General features: G+C 34.2%; 1 protein-coding gene across 1 annotated transcript in view; it reads left to right on the top strand.

Moving 5' to 3' along the window:
* LOC128546368 (CUB and sushi domain-containing protein 1-like) overlaps positions 1-18,227 on the top strand; it is a 41,883-nt gene that overhangs the window by 15,792 nt on the left and 7,864 nt on the right. The window contains exons 5-11 of the mRNA XM_053516824.1: positions 2,470-2,655; positions 3,162-3,302; positions 6,295-6,492; positions 7,430-7,630; positions 10,170-10,370; positions 10,533-10,727; positions 15,374-15,580. Coding sequence (XP_053372799.1) covers positions 2,470-2,655; positions 3,162-3,302; positions 6,295-6,492; positions 7,430-7,630; positions 10,170-10,370; positions 10,533-10,727; positions 15,374-15,580 — 1,329 coding nt within the window. The remainder of the gene's footprint in view (positions 1-2,469; positions 2,656-3,161; positions 3,303-6,294; positions 6,493-7,429; positions 7,631-10,169; positions 10,371-10,532; positions 10,728-15,373; positions 15,581-18,227) is intronic.

Genomic DNA, 18,227 nt, shown 5'->3' with positions numbered 1-18,227 from the left:
TTCCATACATCGAAACATGTATATCTAATTACAAGTTTTTCAAGAACTATCTTAGTTCTACCAAAATATCGGACGAAAACATATGAATAGTGATACTTTATTTAAGTAATTTTCGTGTGAATGAGATGACCCCCTATTTACATCAGTGACATGGCGGGAGAAATTCGTTTGATAAAACTTTTTTTCAATACACATAAAATGTAGCAGATTTTGTCAAAATGTATAATAAGATACTGTAAATGCAGTGAAAAAATATCAATTTTGAAAAAATAATCACTTCCTGGGTTTGTTTACATGACTGACCAATCAGAACGCGCAGACGTTACCTTATTCCCAGGTATACACTTACCTCATTCCCAGTAAGTTCCCTGTACTTTTTTGAATTGGTGGTCTCTGACCTATAGTGCCGCTGTTATGACGACGCCCGTATGTAGTCAAAGAGAACATTCTTTATAGGACGTTGCACTTGTTTTCTGTCTAGTGAATATAATGGCCGGGAAGCAGATTCTAATGTTAAATTGAACAAAATATGCAATTCTGACTTTCTGACCTAATGAAATTAAATATGGTTAAATTTGTGTTAAGGTCAATCAATCCTTCAACAGAGTAAAACCCTACACTTCTGTTTATATCTATACCTCTACGAAGGATCATTATTTAGTTATTCAACACAGTTTTAGATAAAATGTTTATACATTTTATTTAGATTGAACCGATACCAAACACATCTGGGATTAATATGAAAACAGGCAGGTAGATTTCACGATAGTTTCATGGTAATAATCATGAATGACAAGACTAATTTCATATTGGCATTAAGCATTAATATTCATCCTCTCGTAGCCGTATAAGGATAAATACAAATAAACTTTTGTTTCTGCCGATTTCGGGCATGTACAAACAAGGAGATTCTGTTGGTGAATGTTTTGGATATGCTGTTACAGGTTATTGTAAACAAATAATCGACCCCGAATATAACCGAAGCCAAAAGGTCTAAAACGTCTTTTCATATTGCTTTTTATTAGAAATATCATTCTTCAAGTTTACTTTAACTTGCAGATAGTGCTCTTTCTTTTCCTCTTGATACGTTACTGCACTGACGTTCCATATTATTGTAATAGTACGCGTGTTTAACTCAAACCAAGTTTACACGTTGTGATTCAATCCATGAAAATGAGATTAAATATTTAGAAAAATACAATTTGGTTTTTAGAGTAATTTAAATCGAGATAGTTGATATGCTAACTAAAACTTTTTAAAAGTTTCTGTCTACTTAACACATATGTGCAACCTACTGATGTGTAATGTCAAGCATAAAGATGACAAAGTTATAATTGTATGAACTGTAAACTTTAAGTTTGGAGGATTTCCCTTAGTTATTGAACATCTGATGATCAGAAGGTATTTTTCATATATTCCTATACATTTATTGATTTTTAAAAGTGTAGGGAACTGAATGAACCAGGCAGAATATTGGTGTGTTGGCACGCCTGTGTGAAGACAGGGTGCCGTATACTTCTGAAATTTTCATTGCATACTGATTATATTGATGAGAGAGGGAGTCACTCATTTTTACATATAATTAATTTCAAATATACATAACCACAAAAATGCTTCACTTGTAATTTACCGCAGCATGCACAATTACTTTAGAACCCGAAAATGCATGGGGAAAAAATGTCTTCTTCGATCAGCTAAATAGTCTTGTACATTTCCAACACTTTTGTTTTATGCACGATTAGAGAAAACACACGTTTACTTTGTGAAACAACAACTCCAGAATTCATCTGGCTATGTTAGTGCACTCGTCCTATGGGGTCATGCACAAGCCAGTCTCTCAGGATTCTGCAGATGCTGTCACTCGAAAAACAGGTGTGTTAACCCTTGATTGATTGTCAGTCTTTTAAAAATTCAGGCGATATAGGTCTGATAGGTACATTGTAGATGATACGAATGTCAGATCTTATTATCTTGTTCGTTTTTGTGAAGGAGTTTATGAATAAGGCAGATGAGACATTGGCAGAGGCAACTTTTACACATACCATCATCAAACACGCAGCTGCAGCAATGAAAGTGTGTTATCGGTGTCTCTTTTTTGACTAATCTTGGTCTAACTTGCTTGACATTTCACTGTAATTGACATTTTCATTTTTCAAGTTTATAATTGTTTCATGTATACTCTACAGAAATTGTTAATGTCATAAATACATCCTTAATTACTTATCAGAATCATGAGACACACCGTATGTGTTTGTAAAACGGAATTGAAATGTCGGACTATTATCATAGATGGTAGTCGTACGACCTTTAATATGACAGTATGTAAACAGAAAACGTATATGACCTGAACCTAACAAAAAATTAACTTAAGATAACAGAGAAAGATGTATATATTTAATGTCTATTGACACATTAAAGACTTGATTCATATCGGAAAGGTTTAAAAACGAAGTATTACATACATTGCAGTGCACTATAAATCCTGCTATACAAATTCTACTTGTATGACACTGGAACGCTCCCTTTGTCACAAAACACCAACGTCAACTCTTGCACCACTGATCACAATGGCACCACAGGAGACTCTCGTACAAGGACATTGTGAATGTGAAACAGGATTCTTCTACAACCAGTCGAGTTTCTCCTGTACTGCAGGTAAACTGATGACAAAAAGTAAGGTGTTTATTTGTATACTGAAGTGATGATTTGAGAAATCAAAAGGCCTTAACGTCAAAATGTCCAAAACAGCATGGCAATACGATAATTCAAGAATATTTTCTTGAAATTCCTGGTATAAACCATTACCATTTATCCAGGAATAGTCCCCCTTTATATACGGAATGCACAAAAATTATTAAGGGAGTTCAAAAAATTCTAGTAAATACACGTTGATTTAGTAACCCTTCTGAATGGTCTTATTAGATATCTATAAGTTTAAGACACTCCTTCTGGTAATATTAGAAATCCAGTATAAAATCGTATATTTGCATCGATTCAGTATTAATCCTTTTTTCTGAATGGCTCCAGGCAGGCTGCTCGTCATACTTAATGTCCGTTATGCGAAATTAAACGCTTTGTTTCTTTCCACATATATTACATGGTGATTGTAAATATTGTTCATATACACCATTACCGTTAAAAAGTTATGTTGCTTATTGCAGTGCTCGCAAAAGTATGTAGTGAAGTAAACGTAAGAAAGTCATGTACTGAAGTTGACCATGCGATGTGTCCTGAAGACAGCAAAGAATGCGTCTGTGAACCAGGATTTGAAATATCTCCCGACAGTACTTCATGCCTGGAGGGTAATTATTAGAGTGTTGATGCCATTATAGTAGTATAATGTTGGCTTATATCAATCTTTCAGTCCTGTGTAATTTTGTTAATATTTGAAGTAAGGTATGTAGCGATAAACGTTTTCAGGCCTTTCACCGCAATTGTGCATGAAATTATGGAATTGCAGAGTAATTAGAAATACGCAGTCAAAGTGACCTTTCTATATAACTATGACAAAAGAAACTTTGATTATTATGTTATTGACTTTCAGATCTATATATTAGGTTTTCTTGAGTATATACCACATCATATTTCACAAATGAATTTCCATAATAGTATAAACTTTCATTCATAAACAACAGATTTATGTCACACATAGAAATAGTGTAGCTGATGGTCAAGGCAAGGGAAGACTTTTTATATTGTACACCTAAACAGACACAAATCCTCCATTTACTCGGATATATAACGTTTAACTGTGTATTTTGATACTCGAGCCATATATGATTTTTATATCCCTGAGGAATAGGAAGAGCTGCGTATGGCGACTTTAGCAGTTCATATCCAATGTTCAACAAACGTGGTTACAATATTCATTGGCATAATATCTTGGTCGAGTTGGATAACTAGCTCGATATTCTAATAGGTATCTCTGGAGATATGGCCCTTTATTCTCTCGAAACTGCGAAAATTTACATTGTCTGCTGTTATTATCAAGTGACTGAACTGGAACACAAAGTTCATGAACATAATATGTCGGCTAAGTTTGGTATGTTTCTGAGTTTTTGAAGTTATGGTCATTGAATTACTAAAAATTGTGAAAGTTGTCAGTGTCCGCTCTCCTGAATAGTTCTTATCAAATATTGATCAAAGTTAGCCATAACATTTATGGGTTTAATTCAATAATCATCCCGATAGTTCCAGTTATTCTTTGTGTTATGGCCCCTAATTTTTAAAAGTTGCTTTAAGATTTTGATTTTGTCACGTGCGATGAAAATAAATTAAATTCTGTTACGGAAGCCATTCTTATGCATGTCTTTAATGCAGTCGTGAATTCAAATATACAGATTGAGACAGGAATTACCTGTTACCTAAACGAAAATCTACATAACCTGATTTATCTTTTCGTATGAACACTCACGAAACTATCCTGCATAGCAGTATAGGAAAACATTCTGTAATCAAAACAAAAAAATAAGATATAAATTTATTCATAATAATCACTTGATAGTAATATACTTGACATAAATGCGGAATTCAATTTTACGATGAAAGTAAGACCACTACGTGTATTATTCAGTAAGAAATATATAATTATCCAACAGCTTGTAAAAATTACATTTACGTCATTTATTTGGCGTATGGACATGAATACACAAAAGGTTGGTCTTCTTCACTCTATATATTAAATTGAGAGTCTCCAAATGGCTGCAGCACATAACAAGATATATTCGAAATGTCTGAAAAGAAACACCAATACACTGAAAAAATGAGCTCCCGAATTGTAGTTGTGGTGTAATTTTCCATGACAAATTCTGTGATGCTATCATTTCAAGCAAAGATCTATCATCTGACTTCAGTAAAAATAAAAATAAGGAAAATAGATCTACAGAGCAAAAGAAAAATGAGAACTATTTGAATCCATTATGCAACTACCATTTTTTGTTCACGCCATCGTCCTACTTAATGTCTAGATACCTATATTCAATGTCTTTACCTCGACGAAGTATGCAACACAGTATTAGATAAATTGTAAATAATATTGAGCAAATACCAAATGTAAGACAATCAGAGTCAATATGAATTCAGTATGAAAACATCAGGTTAAAGCGTTTTGAGAGGTTAAAGTTTGGAGGCCTGCAGGAATAAACATCTGTCATTAATACAGCCATTATTATTAGTCCTCTGGCAGCCGTATTAAGATAAAAGATGATTCATAAATTAATTGCAGTTTGTAAAAAAATGTTGTTTGTTCAGGTGAAGTAGGCCTGATAGGTCAATGAAACGAACCCCAAAATTTATTTCCCAGTCTGTCGCGTCTTTAAGAATTAGCAAAATATCACGAAGCCACAGAAATATCTGGAAAACGAGCAACACCTTTACCAAAGATTTACTTGTTCAAGATAATAAAGGTTGTGCAGAACTGTTCTTAAAAATGTTCTCCAAAAAGTTGTCTCTGTTTAAAAAGAATGTCGTTTGTAAAGAATTAGAATTAAATTGATGAAAACTGTGTTGTATCTAGATATGTAAAATGTCAACACCTGGACATTATTGCAAATTAATCAAAACGAAGATATTTAATAGTTCTTTCAAAATGGTGAGTTTTCAAAGGGTTTGAAATGACTGGACATGTAGCCACGTAGGCAGACCTTTTCTGGAATTCAATGCATATATCAGAAAATCTGCAATTATTTTACAGATGTTCAATGTGCTTATTTTTCATGTCATACTACTCTTCCTTTCTCTGATTTGATGCTGTTTGAATTTTGTTTGAAATTCGAAATATGACGGATGAGACATTGACTGAAGTAATGCTTCTGTGGCGGAAGAGGAATAATGACAATTTTTACACATACAATTATCATAAGCAAGCACAGGAAGTAATGTAAAGCGTGTTACAGGCAGCTCTTGTTAAACAAATCTTGGTCTAACGTGTTCTACATTTCCCGGCATTTTCATTTTTTAAACTTATAATTTCATGGATTCTGTAGTAACATTGTTGAATGTCATAGAGATACATTCTTAATAACTGATCAATGTGATTAATGTATCATATGATACATATGTTTGTAAACTGATTTTGAAATGTCGGACCATTAAGTTTTCTTCGTACATGGTAATTTATAAGTACCTGATATTGTTGTACAAGACAAATATAATATACATAAGACACGAACCTAAAATATAGATATTCAGATGACTGCGAATGATGTCTATATTTAGTATGTGTTTAATATCCTAAAGACCTCATTAATTCACAGAATTCGGATTTTTAAAAAATATATTCTACACATATTGCAGTGCATAATAAAACCTGTGAAGATTTTGGTAAAAAATCACCCTGTAAGAATTTAAAACACGCCTTGTGTTATGAAGTAGAGCAACCCATTACAAAGATATTTACTACAACATTACCATCTCCGGCTCCTTCATCCCCAGGACGATGCGAATGTGCAGCAGGATTCTACTACAACCAGTCGAGTTTCTCCTGTATGACAGGTAAATTGATTGTGGAAATAAGACAACTACTTTTTGTGTATTAATTTAAAATTTTGCGAAATGAGTTTAAGGACTTATTTAGGACTACTTCAAAATGCAATGGCTTTACTTTTTTAATTGACATATAACGAATCCTGTTCGTGTCATTTGATTATCGCCTCACCAACACGTACCAACGCGATAATCCAAAAACGTATATACACGCGAGATTTAACAATCCTCGCGAGTTCTCTAAGCCGATCATTATCGTCTTAATTTTCGTATGTCTTTCTTGACTGTCGCACCGGGAAATTGAAATTTCGCTTAAATATAGATACATAGTTGCGAGAATTAGTTAAACTCGCATTGTCGCACTGTCGCTTTGGATAAAATTTCTGGTCAATTGATCGATATCATTCTTCCCGGATATTATGTATCAATACACCGAAACGAATTTTTATGACTTTATACGGTGTTACAGAAATTTTCACCCACAGTGCTTTAGTAAGAAATAAACCCTAACACCGGGGGGCATTGCGATGTTTTACTAATTCTCGCAACTATGTATCATTATTTAAGCGGAATTTTGATTTCCCGATACGAGAATTAAGAAATAGATGCGAAAATTAAAACGATAATTATTGCCCTAAAAACATTGCGTGGATTGTTAAATCTCGCATGTGTATATGTTTTGGAACAAGGCGACAATGGGATAATTCGCATTGTCGCGTGTTGGTTAGGCGAGACTTCAAGAAGCATGAACAGGATTCAGTACACAGAGGTTATTCCTTACATGCACATAACTGGATACGTTCAATATATACTAAATTGTACTTTAACCCTTACAGAATCAATGTTAGATCCACGCGTTCTCTCTCATTTCTACGCTAGACTGTAATACCGCAACAAGAATGTATTACAATGCTTTGGTAGGATACATTAAATCTTACTTTTTTAGGATGCCAGTTACCTAACACTGACATCACGTTTACAAAGTTTGTGGAACAAAATGGAAACATCGCATTATACCATCAGCAAGCTACTGTTCAATATCAATGTAGAGATGGATATGAATTTCAGTCTGGTACTAATACAACTAAAACTTTAACATGCACAGATAATGGGCAATTCACAACCTTGGAGCACTGTCTTGAAAAAGGTAATTCCTTAGATGTCAAATGCTAAATAATATAACTGGCAATTATACTACTGACGATATAAAACCTGTATTATATCTGTAGATATAGAACCTTGCAAAGAACAGTAGGCGAACCCATGGATCATCAGTTAAAGTGTCACACGCATATATTGTTTGCAACGATAACAGGATTGAGATTTGCTGATGTTATCAATCTTACATTTGATGACAGCGGACCTTTATGTTACATTATTTGCAGCGAAGTTCACCTGAAGATCTAGAGCCAGAGAAATGTTTCAAATTCAGTAACCATCTAAATTTCTTTTTAAAAAATGAAATTATTGATATATCGATATTTTAAGGAAACTAAATTTGCTCCTTTCGGTACAAAAGCTTACTAAAACATACATTTTAGCTCGACTATACGAAGTTTATGGAGAGCTATCCTACTAGCCCTGGCGTCGGCTTCCGCGTCCTTGTGCATCCACGAGTTGTTTTGATCTCTTTTTTCTCTTTATCTCTGTAATTACTCGATGGATTTGCTTCGAACTTAAAATATTTATTTCTCATCATCACCCACATCATTTGACACAAAGGCCATAACTCTTGCACCAAGATTTAATGAATTATCCCCCTTTACATTAGAATTTCAGGGTAAAGTTTTGGTTTCACTCTATCTCAGTCATTACTAAATGGATATGGTAGTTGTTCCACATCATATGGCATGAGATCCATAACTTTTGCAACAATGTTCATGAATCATGCCCCCTTTTTGCTTAGAATTGTAGGCCAATTTGAATGCATTTTCACTATATATAGGTCAATTCTAATGCATGATTTCTTTTATTACAGAAGGGATTTGATTAAAACTTAAAACAATTGTTAAATATTATCACCCACATCATATGACACAATTGTCATAACACTGTCACCAACCAATATTTCATGCATTATGCCCTATTTTTACATTAATATTCAGGTAAAAGTTAAATGAACTTCCACTCTATGTCTGTTAATACCAAACGGATTTGATTCAATATTGAAATATTTGTAGCATCACCCACATCTTATCACACAAGGACCATGACTCCAACATTTTATAAATTATCCTCCTTTTATTTAGAATTTCAGGTTAAATTTTTTATGCACTTTCGCTCTATTTCAGTTATTACCAAATGGATTTATTAAAACTTACAATATTGTTCTACATCATCACCCACATGATATGACATAAGGTTCATAAGTCTGGTTCAAATTTGTAAAGAATTATGTCCCTTTTTACTTAGAATTTTAGGTTAATTTGATGTGTATTCACTCTATCTCTGTCATTACTGAAGGGATTTGATTCAAACTTAAATCAAGTGTTCAGCATCATGTCCGCATCATATGATACAAGGATCATAACTCTGGCACCAATATTTCATGAATTATGTCCCCTTTTTACATACAATGTCAGGTTAAAATTAAGATGAACTTTCACTCTATGTCTGTTTTTACAGATCTGAGTCAAACTAAAAATAGCTGTAGCACATTATCACCCACATCATATGACACAAGGGACGTAACTCTTGCACCAATATTTCTTGAATTATGCCCCTTTTTGTTTAGAATTTCATGTTAATGGTGATGCACTTTCACTTTATCTTTGTTATTACTTAATAAATTTTATCCTTCCACATCATCGTGATACGAGGTCCATAATTCTGGCACAAATATTCAGTGACTTATGTTTCCTTTTTACTTGGAATTTCAGATTAATTTAGATGCTTTTTTCGCCATATTTTTGTTGTTACAAAAGCGATTTTATTCAAACTTAGTACGATTGTTCCACATGGTCAACTACTTCATTTGATACAATGTTCATTATGCTGGCTCCAAAATTAGCCTCATAATATTACACAATGTCATGTAGCATTACTTTTGCAGACATTTTCCATGTATTATGTCCTTTTTATACTTATTTAATGTTATGATGCACTTATCTATCTCTTATTACTAAATACATTTGACACAGACTTAAGCTGTTGTCCAATATCTCTATTCATATTTGAGTAACTAAACACTCCAGTAACTGGAGTAATTAAACACTCCAGTGACAGCTCCAGCTTCCTCAGATGTGCCCAGGTTTACTATCTAGCATCGAATTTAATTTTTGAGTGACTATCTAATTAGATAAGGAATAAATGAATTTTATAAATCCAGAATGAATTTTAATTAATCTAAATTTTTCGTAGAAAAAAAATGATATGAATGACGCCATAAATTCCTAATAGATATTCATTTATGATTAAGATTAAATAAAATCTTTAGAGTACATTTAAATGGAATTGACTGAACCAGCATATTAAAAGTGTTTTCGTATGTGTGAATGTTATGGAGAAGGTAATCAAGCAAAACCACATGCAAAGTCAAAACTTTTCATGGGTACTGATAACTTAAAAAAATAAGATGCCGGCATCAAGATTATTTCGTAGTGTCGGTATCCAGTTTGTGGCAATTTCATTGTATATATCTGTGCGTGCTTCATAGTGTATCAAACTTGCCATTTGCTACTTTTCAGACTGCGGGCCTGTTGGAGAAATCAGTAACACAGAGACAATCACATTGTCTCCAACGAAAGATACAACATTTGGATCAAAAGCAATGGTCTCTTGTATCCACGGCTACGTAGTTTCGGGCACAGAAAATAAACAAAATCAGTTTAGCATGTCTTGTTCAAAAAATGGAACATGGCAGATTAGAGAAGATTGCGTTAGAATAGGTGAGTAGAATTGGTCTGTTGGAAATAAAAATTACAGCCATTGTTTTTAATCCATATCTTGTATTGTTTTTTTTTATTCTATACCTTGTACATACTTCACAACAAATGTTATATATAGTTAAAGATATCACTTTATAACGACTACTGTAATATTATTTTCAGACTGTGGCAACGTAAACATCAATAATGCAGATGATATACATTTATCTCCTGACAATGATACTAGACTGAATGCAAAGGCGACTGTCACATGCAAAAGTGGACATGTTGTCTCTGGAGAAAATAGGAATACAAGTTTTGAAATGCAGTGTACACCTAATGGAACATGGAGTACAGTTAAAGACTGCGTTAGGATAGGTAAATATTATGTCGTGTAACTATTTGATATAACAATCTGCAGATTAAACATTTACCGCCGTTGATTAATAATATATATTGACATATTTGCGTTTTGGTGCGTACAATGCACTGAATGGCCTATATGTGCTGTCACCTGTATTTAGCGTGACTCTGCTAAGAACGGTCAGCCTTAGGTCAAAACTATCAAATTCTGTACAAATCGATCATTTATATAGCGTGACACTGAAAAAGAGGCGGGATATGGTTGAAATGACGGTCTACGAGGAGACAGTGTCAAGAAATCTAAGAAAATAAAATTATTGTTTTCCGGTGATGTTCAGGGTTGCTCATGTCTTAGGTATTACGGAACAGGAAGGCCCAGTACAACGAAACACAGGAAACTGAAATTATATTCATGGGGTGGGGTTGGTTGTGTGGAGAAAAATGTGAGGGTTGGGGTTACGGATTGCTAAGAGGCAATATCAAGAAGCACACAAAACTAAACTAAAAACAGATGGGGCTGTTGATGGTGTAGCACTGTCGAATAGGAAGACATAACATCAAGAAACACAAGGAACTAAAAAAATTTGGAGCGGAGGGGAGAGGGTGAATATGACGGTTTGTGTGAATGGGGCTTGGGTGGTGATTAATTTAGGCAGGGAGAAAGATGATGGGATACGATACTATAAATCAAGATAGATAATAGACTAAAAGGAAAAAGGTTTGTGATTTGGAGAGAGATTGAATAAAGATTGATAGACACACAGATATGTAAACAACATTGCTATATTCGCACTTCCACTTCACAGCAGATAATAACAAAATATATTCCAAACAGACAAAAGAAACAGAAAATGGGAATCATATTTGTATAAAAAAAATGGCAAAAAAGTAGTATACTTTCATCAGAATGAGAGCAAGAGTTATGTACTCAGTCAGTTGGTATCATCATGGCAAGGAAGTGTGTGAAGTTTCATTCAGTTTCGATGTATAGATATTCAAACTCTTACTCACTGACATTCGCAAACACAGTATTGTCGAAAAAAAAGTATATTTTTATAAAAATGAATGTCATGTCGTCCATTTTTATTATCATGGGGATAACATATATAATGTTCTATTTAGTTGTGGTGAATAATAACTGAGTTATGATCGAAAACAAGGCGTCTACACACGACGCAGACGCCGACCAACACCGGGGGTGTTGCATTAGCTTATGTTACTTCCGTCACGGCTAGCTGAAAACTAAGTATGAAAAATTGAATAAATAAATATTATATATATTTTTAGAACAACCGTTAAACATGTTAAAACATATGTTATAGACAGTGCTTAGATTTTACCAGGACCGTAGGAAGCATTTTCAGATGGGGTGGGGGCACACATTATGAAAATCAGCTAAAATTGACTCGCTGTCAAAAAATTGCTAAGATAATTACCATAATCAGTCAAATTATTGGGGGACCCGGCACCCCCCCCCCCCATGCCCCCCCCCCCCCCCCCCTGTTCCTACGGCCATGTTTACAGAATATAGCTATGAAGCTAAGACGCAAATATACAATTTAATACCTTATATATTATATTATATTATATTATATTATATCATATAAAGAACATTTTGTTATCAAGGAAATGAAGGAAATGGAAATGGAACTCTTCTTGGAAACGTAGAGAAGAGAGATGAAAGGGACATAATATATTGGATAATATTATATTGAATATTTTCTATTTGGGCGTATTTTATTTTTAATTCAGCAATGATCTGGATTGCTGTTAACCTTAAGTAAATGAGAATTTGAATGAAAATTGGGCACAAAATTGTAACAGACTGCAAATATTTAAGCCTTGAGTGGGTTTCAAACTGAGGACCTCTCACACATATGGCGGACACTCTACCACATCGCTATAATGTGTCAATACTGCTTATATTTCTCCGACTAGCTTTTACCAACTGGCAGTGCCAAAAACATGACTTACACTGAAACGTTTATATTTGACTTTTTCAGCGAAGACATCGAATTTTGTCCGAATTCCATCAATTATTCTACGAGTCTGGATAAGAATTGAGTCATTAGGAATTTCCATTGTTTACTCGTAAACGGTGCACATAATAATAAAATATTCCAAAATCGAAATCAAAGTACACGAAGAACTCCTTAGTACGGTCTCAGTATCGAAATTTGTCTTACATCTTACAAGAATATACTCCTTCGTTAGAGAAAATTGTAGAATATCTATTTGCGTCAGTGAAAATTGTTTTAGGCTCACCTGCGTGGGAAGGGTTAATTATTTGGATAATGTGTTTATCTCAGTAGAATTGCATTAATTGTTGCTGCAAGCATCTTCTAGTTAAAGGTATTTAAAATGTACAGATGGCACCGACCATACAAGGCAATTTCTCTAAACGACTTCTGTGTAACTTTGTAATAGAATTCAACCAAATTTTGCTTTGAAAATATTCTCGTTTAAGGTTGAATTAAAAATTTTACACCAGAAGTACTCGAAGGAATATGATTATCCCTGGAATCATCATCTTCTAGTACTGCAAAATTGTTAAAAGTAATGGTCATGACAACGCCGGGACTTGAATATGGCTTTTTAGGATTATTTGGGACATTCCTTTCAAGTTCCTTTTCAAGAATTACTAGTATAGGTTTGAGTTCAAACGCAATTTGATTAAAGGACTCTGTTGGAAGGACCGGTACATCGAAGCGCAAGGTGAAGATATTAAAATATGTACAAATGATTGACCCTTCCCTTTGGACGAAAGGGACGGGTCCCCTCAGTACAAATGTCAATTTCTTTCAAACGGTAACTTCCCCAGAACTTATTAGTGAAATTCAGTAACAACTTCTACTTTCAAATTTGTACACCTATCAGGCCTAGTGTGGACAACTTAGACTGGAGTGTACGAAAGATTTGTTTCGGGAGATTTCTTCTAAAGATTAGAACAACAAATGAAATTTAACTAAATATTTCAAGAGCATTCTCTAAAGGTAGGTAGGGTGTACAATGTAGGGACATGTTAAAAGATAATAGGTAAGGGTAGATTTCTCAGAAGAACAGAGCATCAAAAACACAGCCTCAGAGCCACGCATTTGCAAAGTAGGCCCACAACAAAAAGAAAACGTAATGGAAAAATATTACAGACGGGTTGCTTCAAAAATTTAACAAGTACATATAAATATGCGAAATATAGGTAGAGAGTGGGGTGGGGGGGGGGAGTGGTAAGGGGTAAAAAAGCCGTGGATGGGGAGTCAAAGGGGAAAGTAGAACAAGGATGAATATACAAAGGGAATGCTACGTTCCTTAATCACAGCTACACTAACATAGAAAAACAAAGAAGCAAGATACAAGTTCACAGTAGGGCACCCCTATAAGCAGGAAAGAAATCGTGTACCGCCTTAGGATTCCGGCAGCCAAAACAAAGAGGAGCCACGAAACCTAACTCAAAGTAAAGGGGGAGGAGGGATGCAAAAAGGAGCGCAAATGCAAGGGGAAGGGGCGGGGGCGATAGGGAGAGTTACGAGGAGAAAACGCTTACAACTAACAAGACAACATACGCAACAGACAATACAAGACAGAGAGAAAAACAGTTGAAAATAGGGACACCGCCTTGGAACGGTCAGTTACCTATATAAAGGAAATTGAAATGGGGGGTGGGGGGGGGGGGGTTAACGCGTTCAGGCCATGCATTCAAGGTCATTGTTAATAAACATTGTAAAACTTAATTGGCTGAACTCTGTGGTCACATATTGCAATTAAACTTGGTATGTGTTTGTAACATGATGGTTTAAGGTTTTTAGTGTGCATATTAAGTCGCTTGGGTAAAATTCAGAGTCGTAGTAATTTGTACTGCCTACATTCAGATTGACATCTTAACGTACTATATGTGCATAGCAAGCTTATATTGAGACTTAAATGTTTTTGATTGTTTTTGGCACTGCTAGCTCAAAGTCAGCAAACGGGCATGAGTGTACTACGCCGGGATTCTAATGCTTTACCAATAACAGGGGTCCAGTAAATAGTTATGACAGTTAATGATAGATTAATAGTAAATAATAACATTTTAGACATTAATAAATACACTTTATAAAACGAACTCCTATAGGTCTGATTTATCAACATGTCCTACAGTACATGTATATTCTGGTGCTTCGAGATCAAGGAGAACATTCCTTTTTTACCATTATAGAATTCCGCTTAATCTGGCGCTAGGGGGCGTAAGGGACTGCATATTTCATTACCTCTTACGGACAGACTCAATCAAACCGAATCTTTTATTACGTTACTTGTTTGCGTTCTACATTGTATGCTTCCAAAGGATATTTAAAAAGGGTTTTATTAGTATTTAATAAACTTGTAATCATATGGACCAAGGCTGAATATGGAAACCACAAGGGTCAAGGTAACTGTTACTGAAAAACAGAATATTAATTGTCTAATTATGACATGAAACTGTTAGTTGAATTGCAATGAAGACTCGCATAAAGAACCACAAAGCGATTAAAGCTCTTTGAGCTTATTGTTAAGCCTTATTTGTAGGACTTTTTTATACAATGTTTCATCTTTGGTTACTTTGGTTTCGGTCCTTAGTTTTTGCACCGTGGATGTAACCACTGTGATAATTTTTCATATGTAACTGTATATACCATTTGCTTCAGATTGTGGAAATTTGTCAACATTGAACCTATCAAATTCTGTGGGCAGTCTTTCTGACAGTGATACAAAATACAATTCGACCGCAAATATTAAATGTGATACCGGATATTACAACAAAAATGCAAATCAGACAGAAGGAATTTCTACTGTTGACATAAGGTGTGATGAGAATGGAAAATGGACAAATTTACCGACGTGTGTTCTAAAAGGTATATTGATTTTAAAATATCTCTGATATATTTTGTTCAAGTATTACTGTAACAGTAGTACTATATATTTTCCTTAATACCTTTTAATTACCGTTTTTAAATACGTTTTGTAAATTAAATCAATTTAATATCTCTGTATTTGACTAGACTGACAGTTTAATAAATTAGTCTGCTATTATTCTTCTTGGTTGCATTCTTTGCTTCCAAAGGATCCTTTTACAGATTTGATTGACAGTTATTGAATTGTATGAAAACGTACTATTTCAAGATTTTCTATAGGGTTATCTTAAACATCTTAATGGTGGACAAGTGTAAAGTGTTATACAAGTGATTACAAGTTGCCATTAAATGCAATTAATTATATTTCCTTCGAACAATTAAATACTGATCATATGATATTACGTATCAAGGAGCTGTCTAATTTTCAAAACGTGACCGAACTATGTTTTCTTCTGACGTCTAGACGGCAAGTCATCAGCAATATTTCCCTGATCACTTTCAAACCTCTTGTACACCGAATTAAATTTTGTTTCCTTCAGGACAATATTCTGTTAGTCTTTTGCAGTTTCGCATTTGCATTTTTTCTTGGTTTTTTTTTAACACAATATTATATCTCGTAATACCGTTCAGCACTGATTTTTAAGCAATGACCAACAAACAATGCCTGCAAAACCCTTTATTCATTTTACATTTATAGCTCAACGTAATTGGCGTAATGCTGACATTTCACGTTAATACTCACCTGATTTAAGAAAAGTTAGCTTGAAAAATAAGTAAGTGGCAATTATTTTTTCGCGGGCGCAAAGTAGAAAAAGACGTATAATTTGGCCAATTGACGTCAAATGACGTTGCTATGGGTACTAGCATTTACTTTTTGGTTTGACATATCAACCTAGTATTCTGTAATCTTAAATATATAATATTTTCAATGATTTTGGATGATACTTGAAGAAATGACAGCACTTTTCCGGTTATTTATTGAACATTCCTCGTAATATCATATTTTATCTTCAGAAAGATAGTAACGTTGTTGATTTAATAATTTACTCACGGGTTTCTATAAATTCATAAAACTATTTTCATTACATCGAGTCCGGGCTGCATTCTACAGTATCCGGATAAAAGAAGTAACGCTACTACTTCCGGTTTATCAAAAGTGCAGTCCATCCAGCCCCTGCTTCCTCACGATCCTAACGGAATAAAATGTCATTAAGCGTTGCACGCCACATTAAAGTACTGATTGAAACTGACGAAAGCAATTTTTTTCTAAACAACACTCCATGCTAGCTAGATATTCTTAATGTGATCTGTGTATACCTCCTATAGTTAATTCTGTATATAATCGGGGATATAGTTAAACACTAATTCAGATACTTTGCATTGTTATAAGCATCTGTTAATGTATAATTATATTATTTTTACAAAATATTACAGTGAGAATTTAGATATAGATTTTAGCATTTTATAATTTCCTAGTTTTCATGAAGTGTGACTCATGTTATCGCTGTGTCGACCAGAAACATGGACAACTGTGGAAGGTTGCCCCAATCAACTTGCTTCGAATTTGGAAGCTGCTTATTTGTCAATGTTGTGGGATACCTACTTTTCAGTTATAATGACATTTGGTGTCAGGATCCCGTCCCGTCTCCGCCCCTGCCAACTGTTGATCACTATATTCTAGCATTGTAAACTAAAACAAGAGGACCAAGTTGAGTGTTGAAATCTTTATTAAAACTTTCCCATATGGTCCATATTGTTATGCTTTAACTTCAAAAACGAAAATGTAAGGCAGTAGGTCACGATTAATGCTATTCAAAATGAGTATTGAAATCTGTATCAAAAATTATACAGGTGGTCCAAATCTCTTTGCTGTAGCTTCAAAAGCATAACAGTAGGTCAGTAGGTGTGGGTTAAGATTATAAAAGATGAGTATTGAAATGTGTATACATGGAGTCAAAATTATTTCTATGCCGTAGCTTCAGAAGCAAGAAAGTAGGTCAGTATGTCATGATCAAGACTACTCAAGATGAGTATTGGAATATGTATCAAAATTATACATGTGGTCAAAATGTCTGTGCTATAACTTCAAAAACGATAAAGTAGGTCAGTAGGTCAGGATAATACTATCAAAGACCCTCTACGACCTAGTGACCTACTGTTTTCACCCACAAAAACTGTATAAAAATCATTCTTGTACTACAGGTAATATACAGCTATACTACTAAGTTTTCAGGTGGACAATTTAGGCTCTTCCTGAATAAATGTGTTTTGACAACTTCACCTGCAAACTTATTCAGTCTATCTCCTGTATGCATAGTGTCAAAAATACAGATGAATAAGTATCTTACACTGTAAAAACAAAATGTGATTGAAATTGACAGTATGTAACTAAATACATCGATTTCTGTACATAATGCTACTAGTAAAAGTAATTCAGTGAAATGTTAAGACATGACACACATTTTCTTCGTGCAGATATAGTATAATTACCATCATGGGAATATAAAAGAAAACAGTTCTTTTGTGTGCGTCTTAAGATGAGTATTGAAATCTGTATCTAACATTATACTTGTGGTCCAAATTTCTTTGCCAGTGCGTCTATGAGTCAAATAAGTCTATGTGAAAACAAGGGACCACTATTGACCCC

Source organism: Mercenaria mercenaria, chromosome 10 (assembly GCF_021730395.1).
Source record: "Mercenaria mercenaria strain notata chromosome 10, MADL_Memer_1, whole genome shotgun sequence".
Classification (NCBI taxonomy): domain Eukaryota; kingdom Metazoa; phylum Mollusca; class Bivalvia; order Venerida; family Veneridae; genus Mercenaria; species Mercenaria mercenaria.
This window is presented reverse-complemented; position numbering and strand designations above follow the sequence as displayed.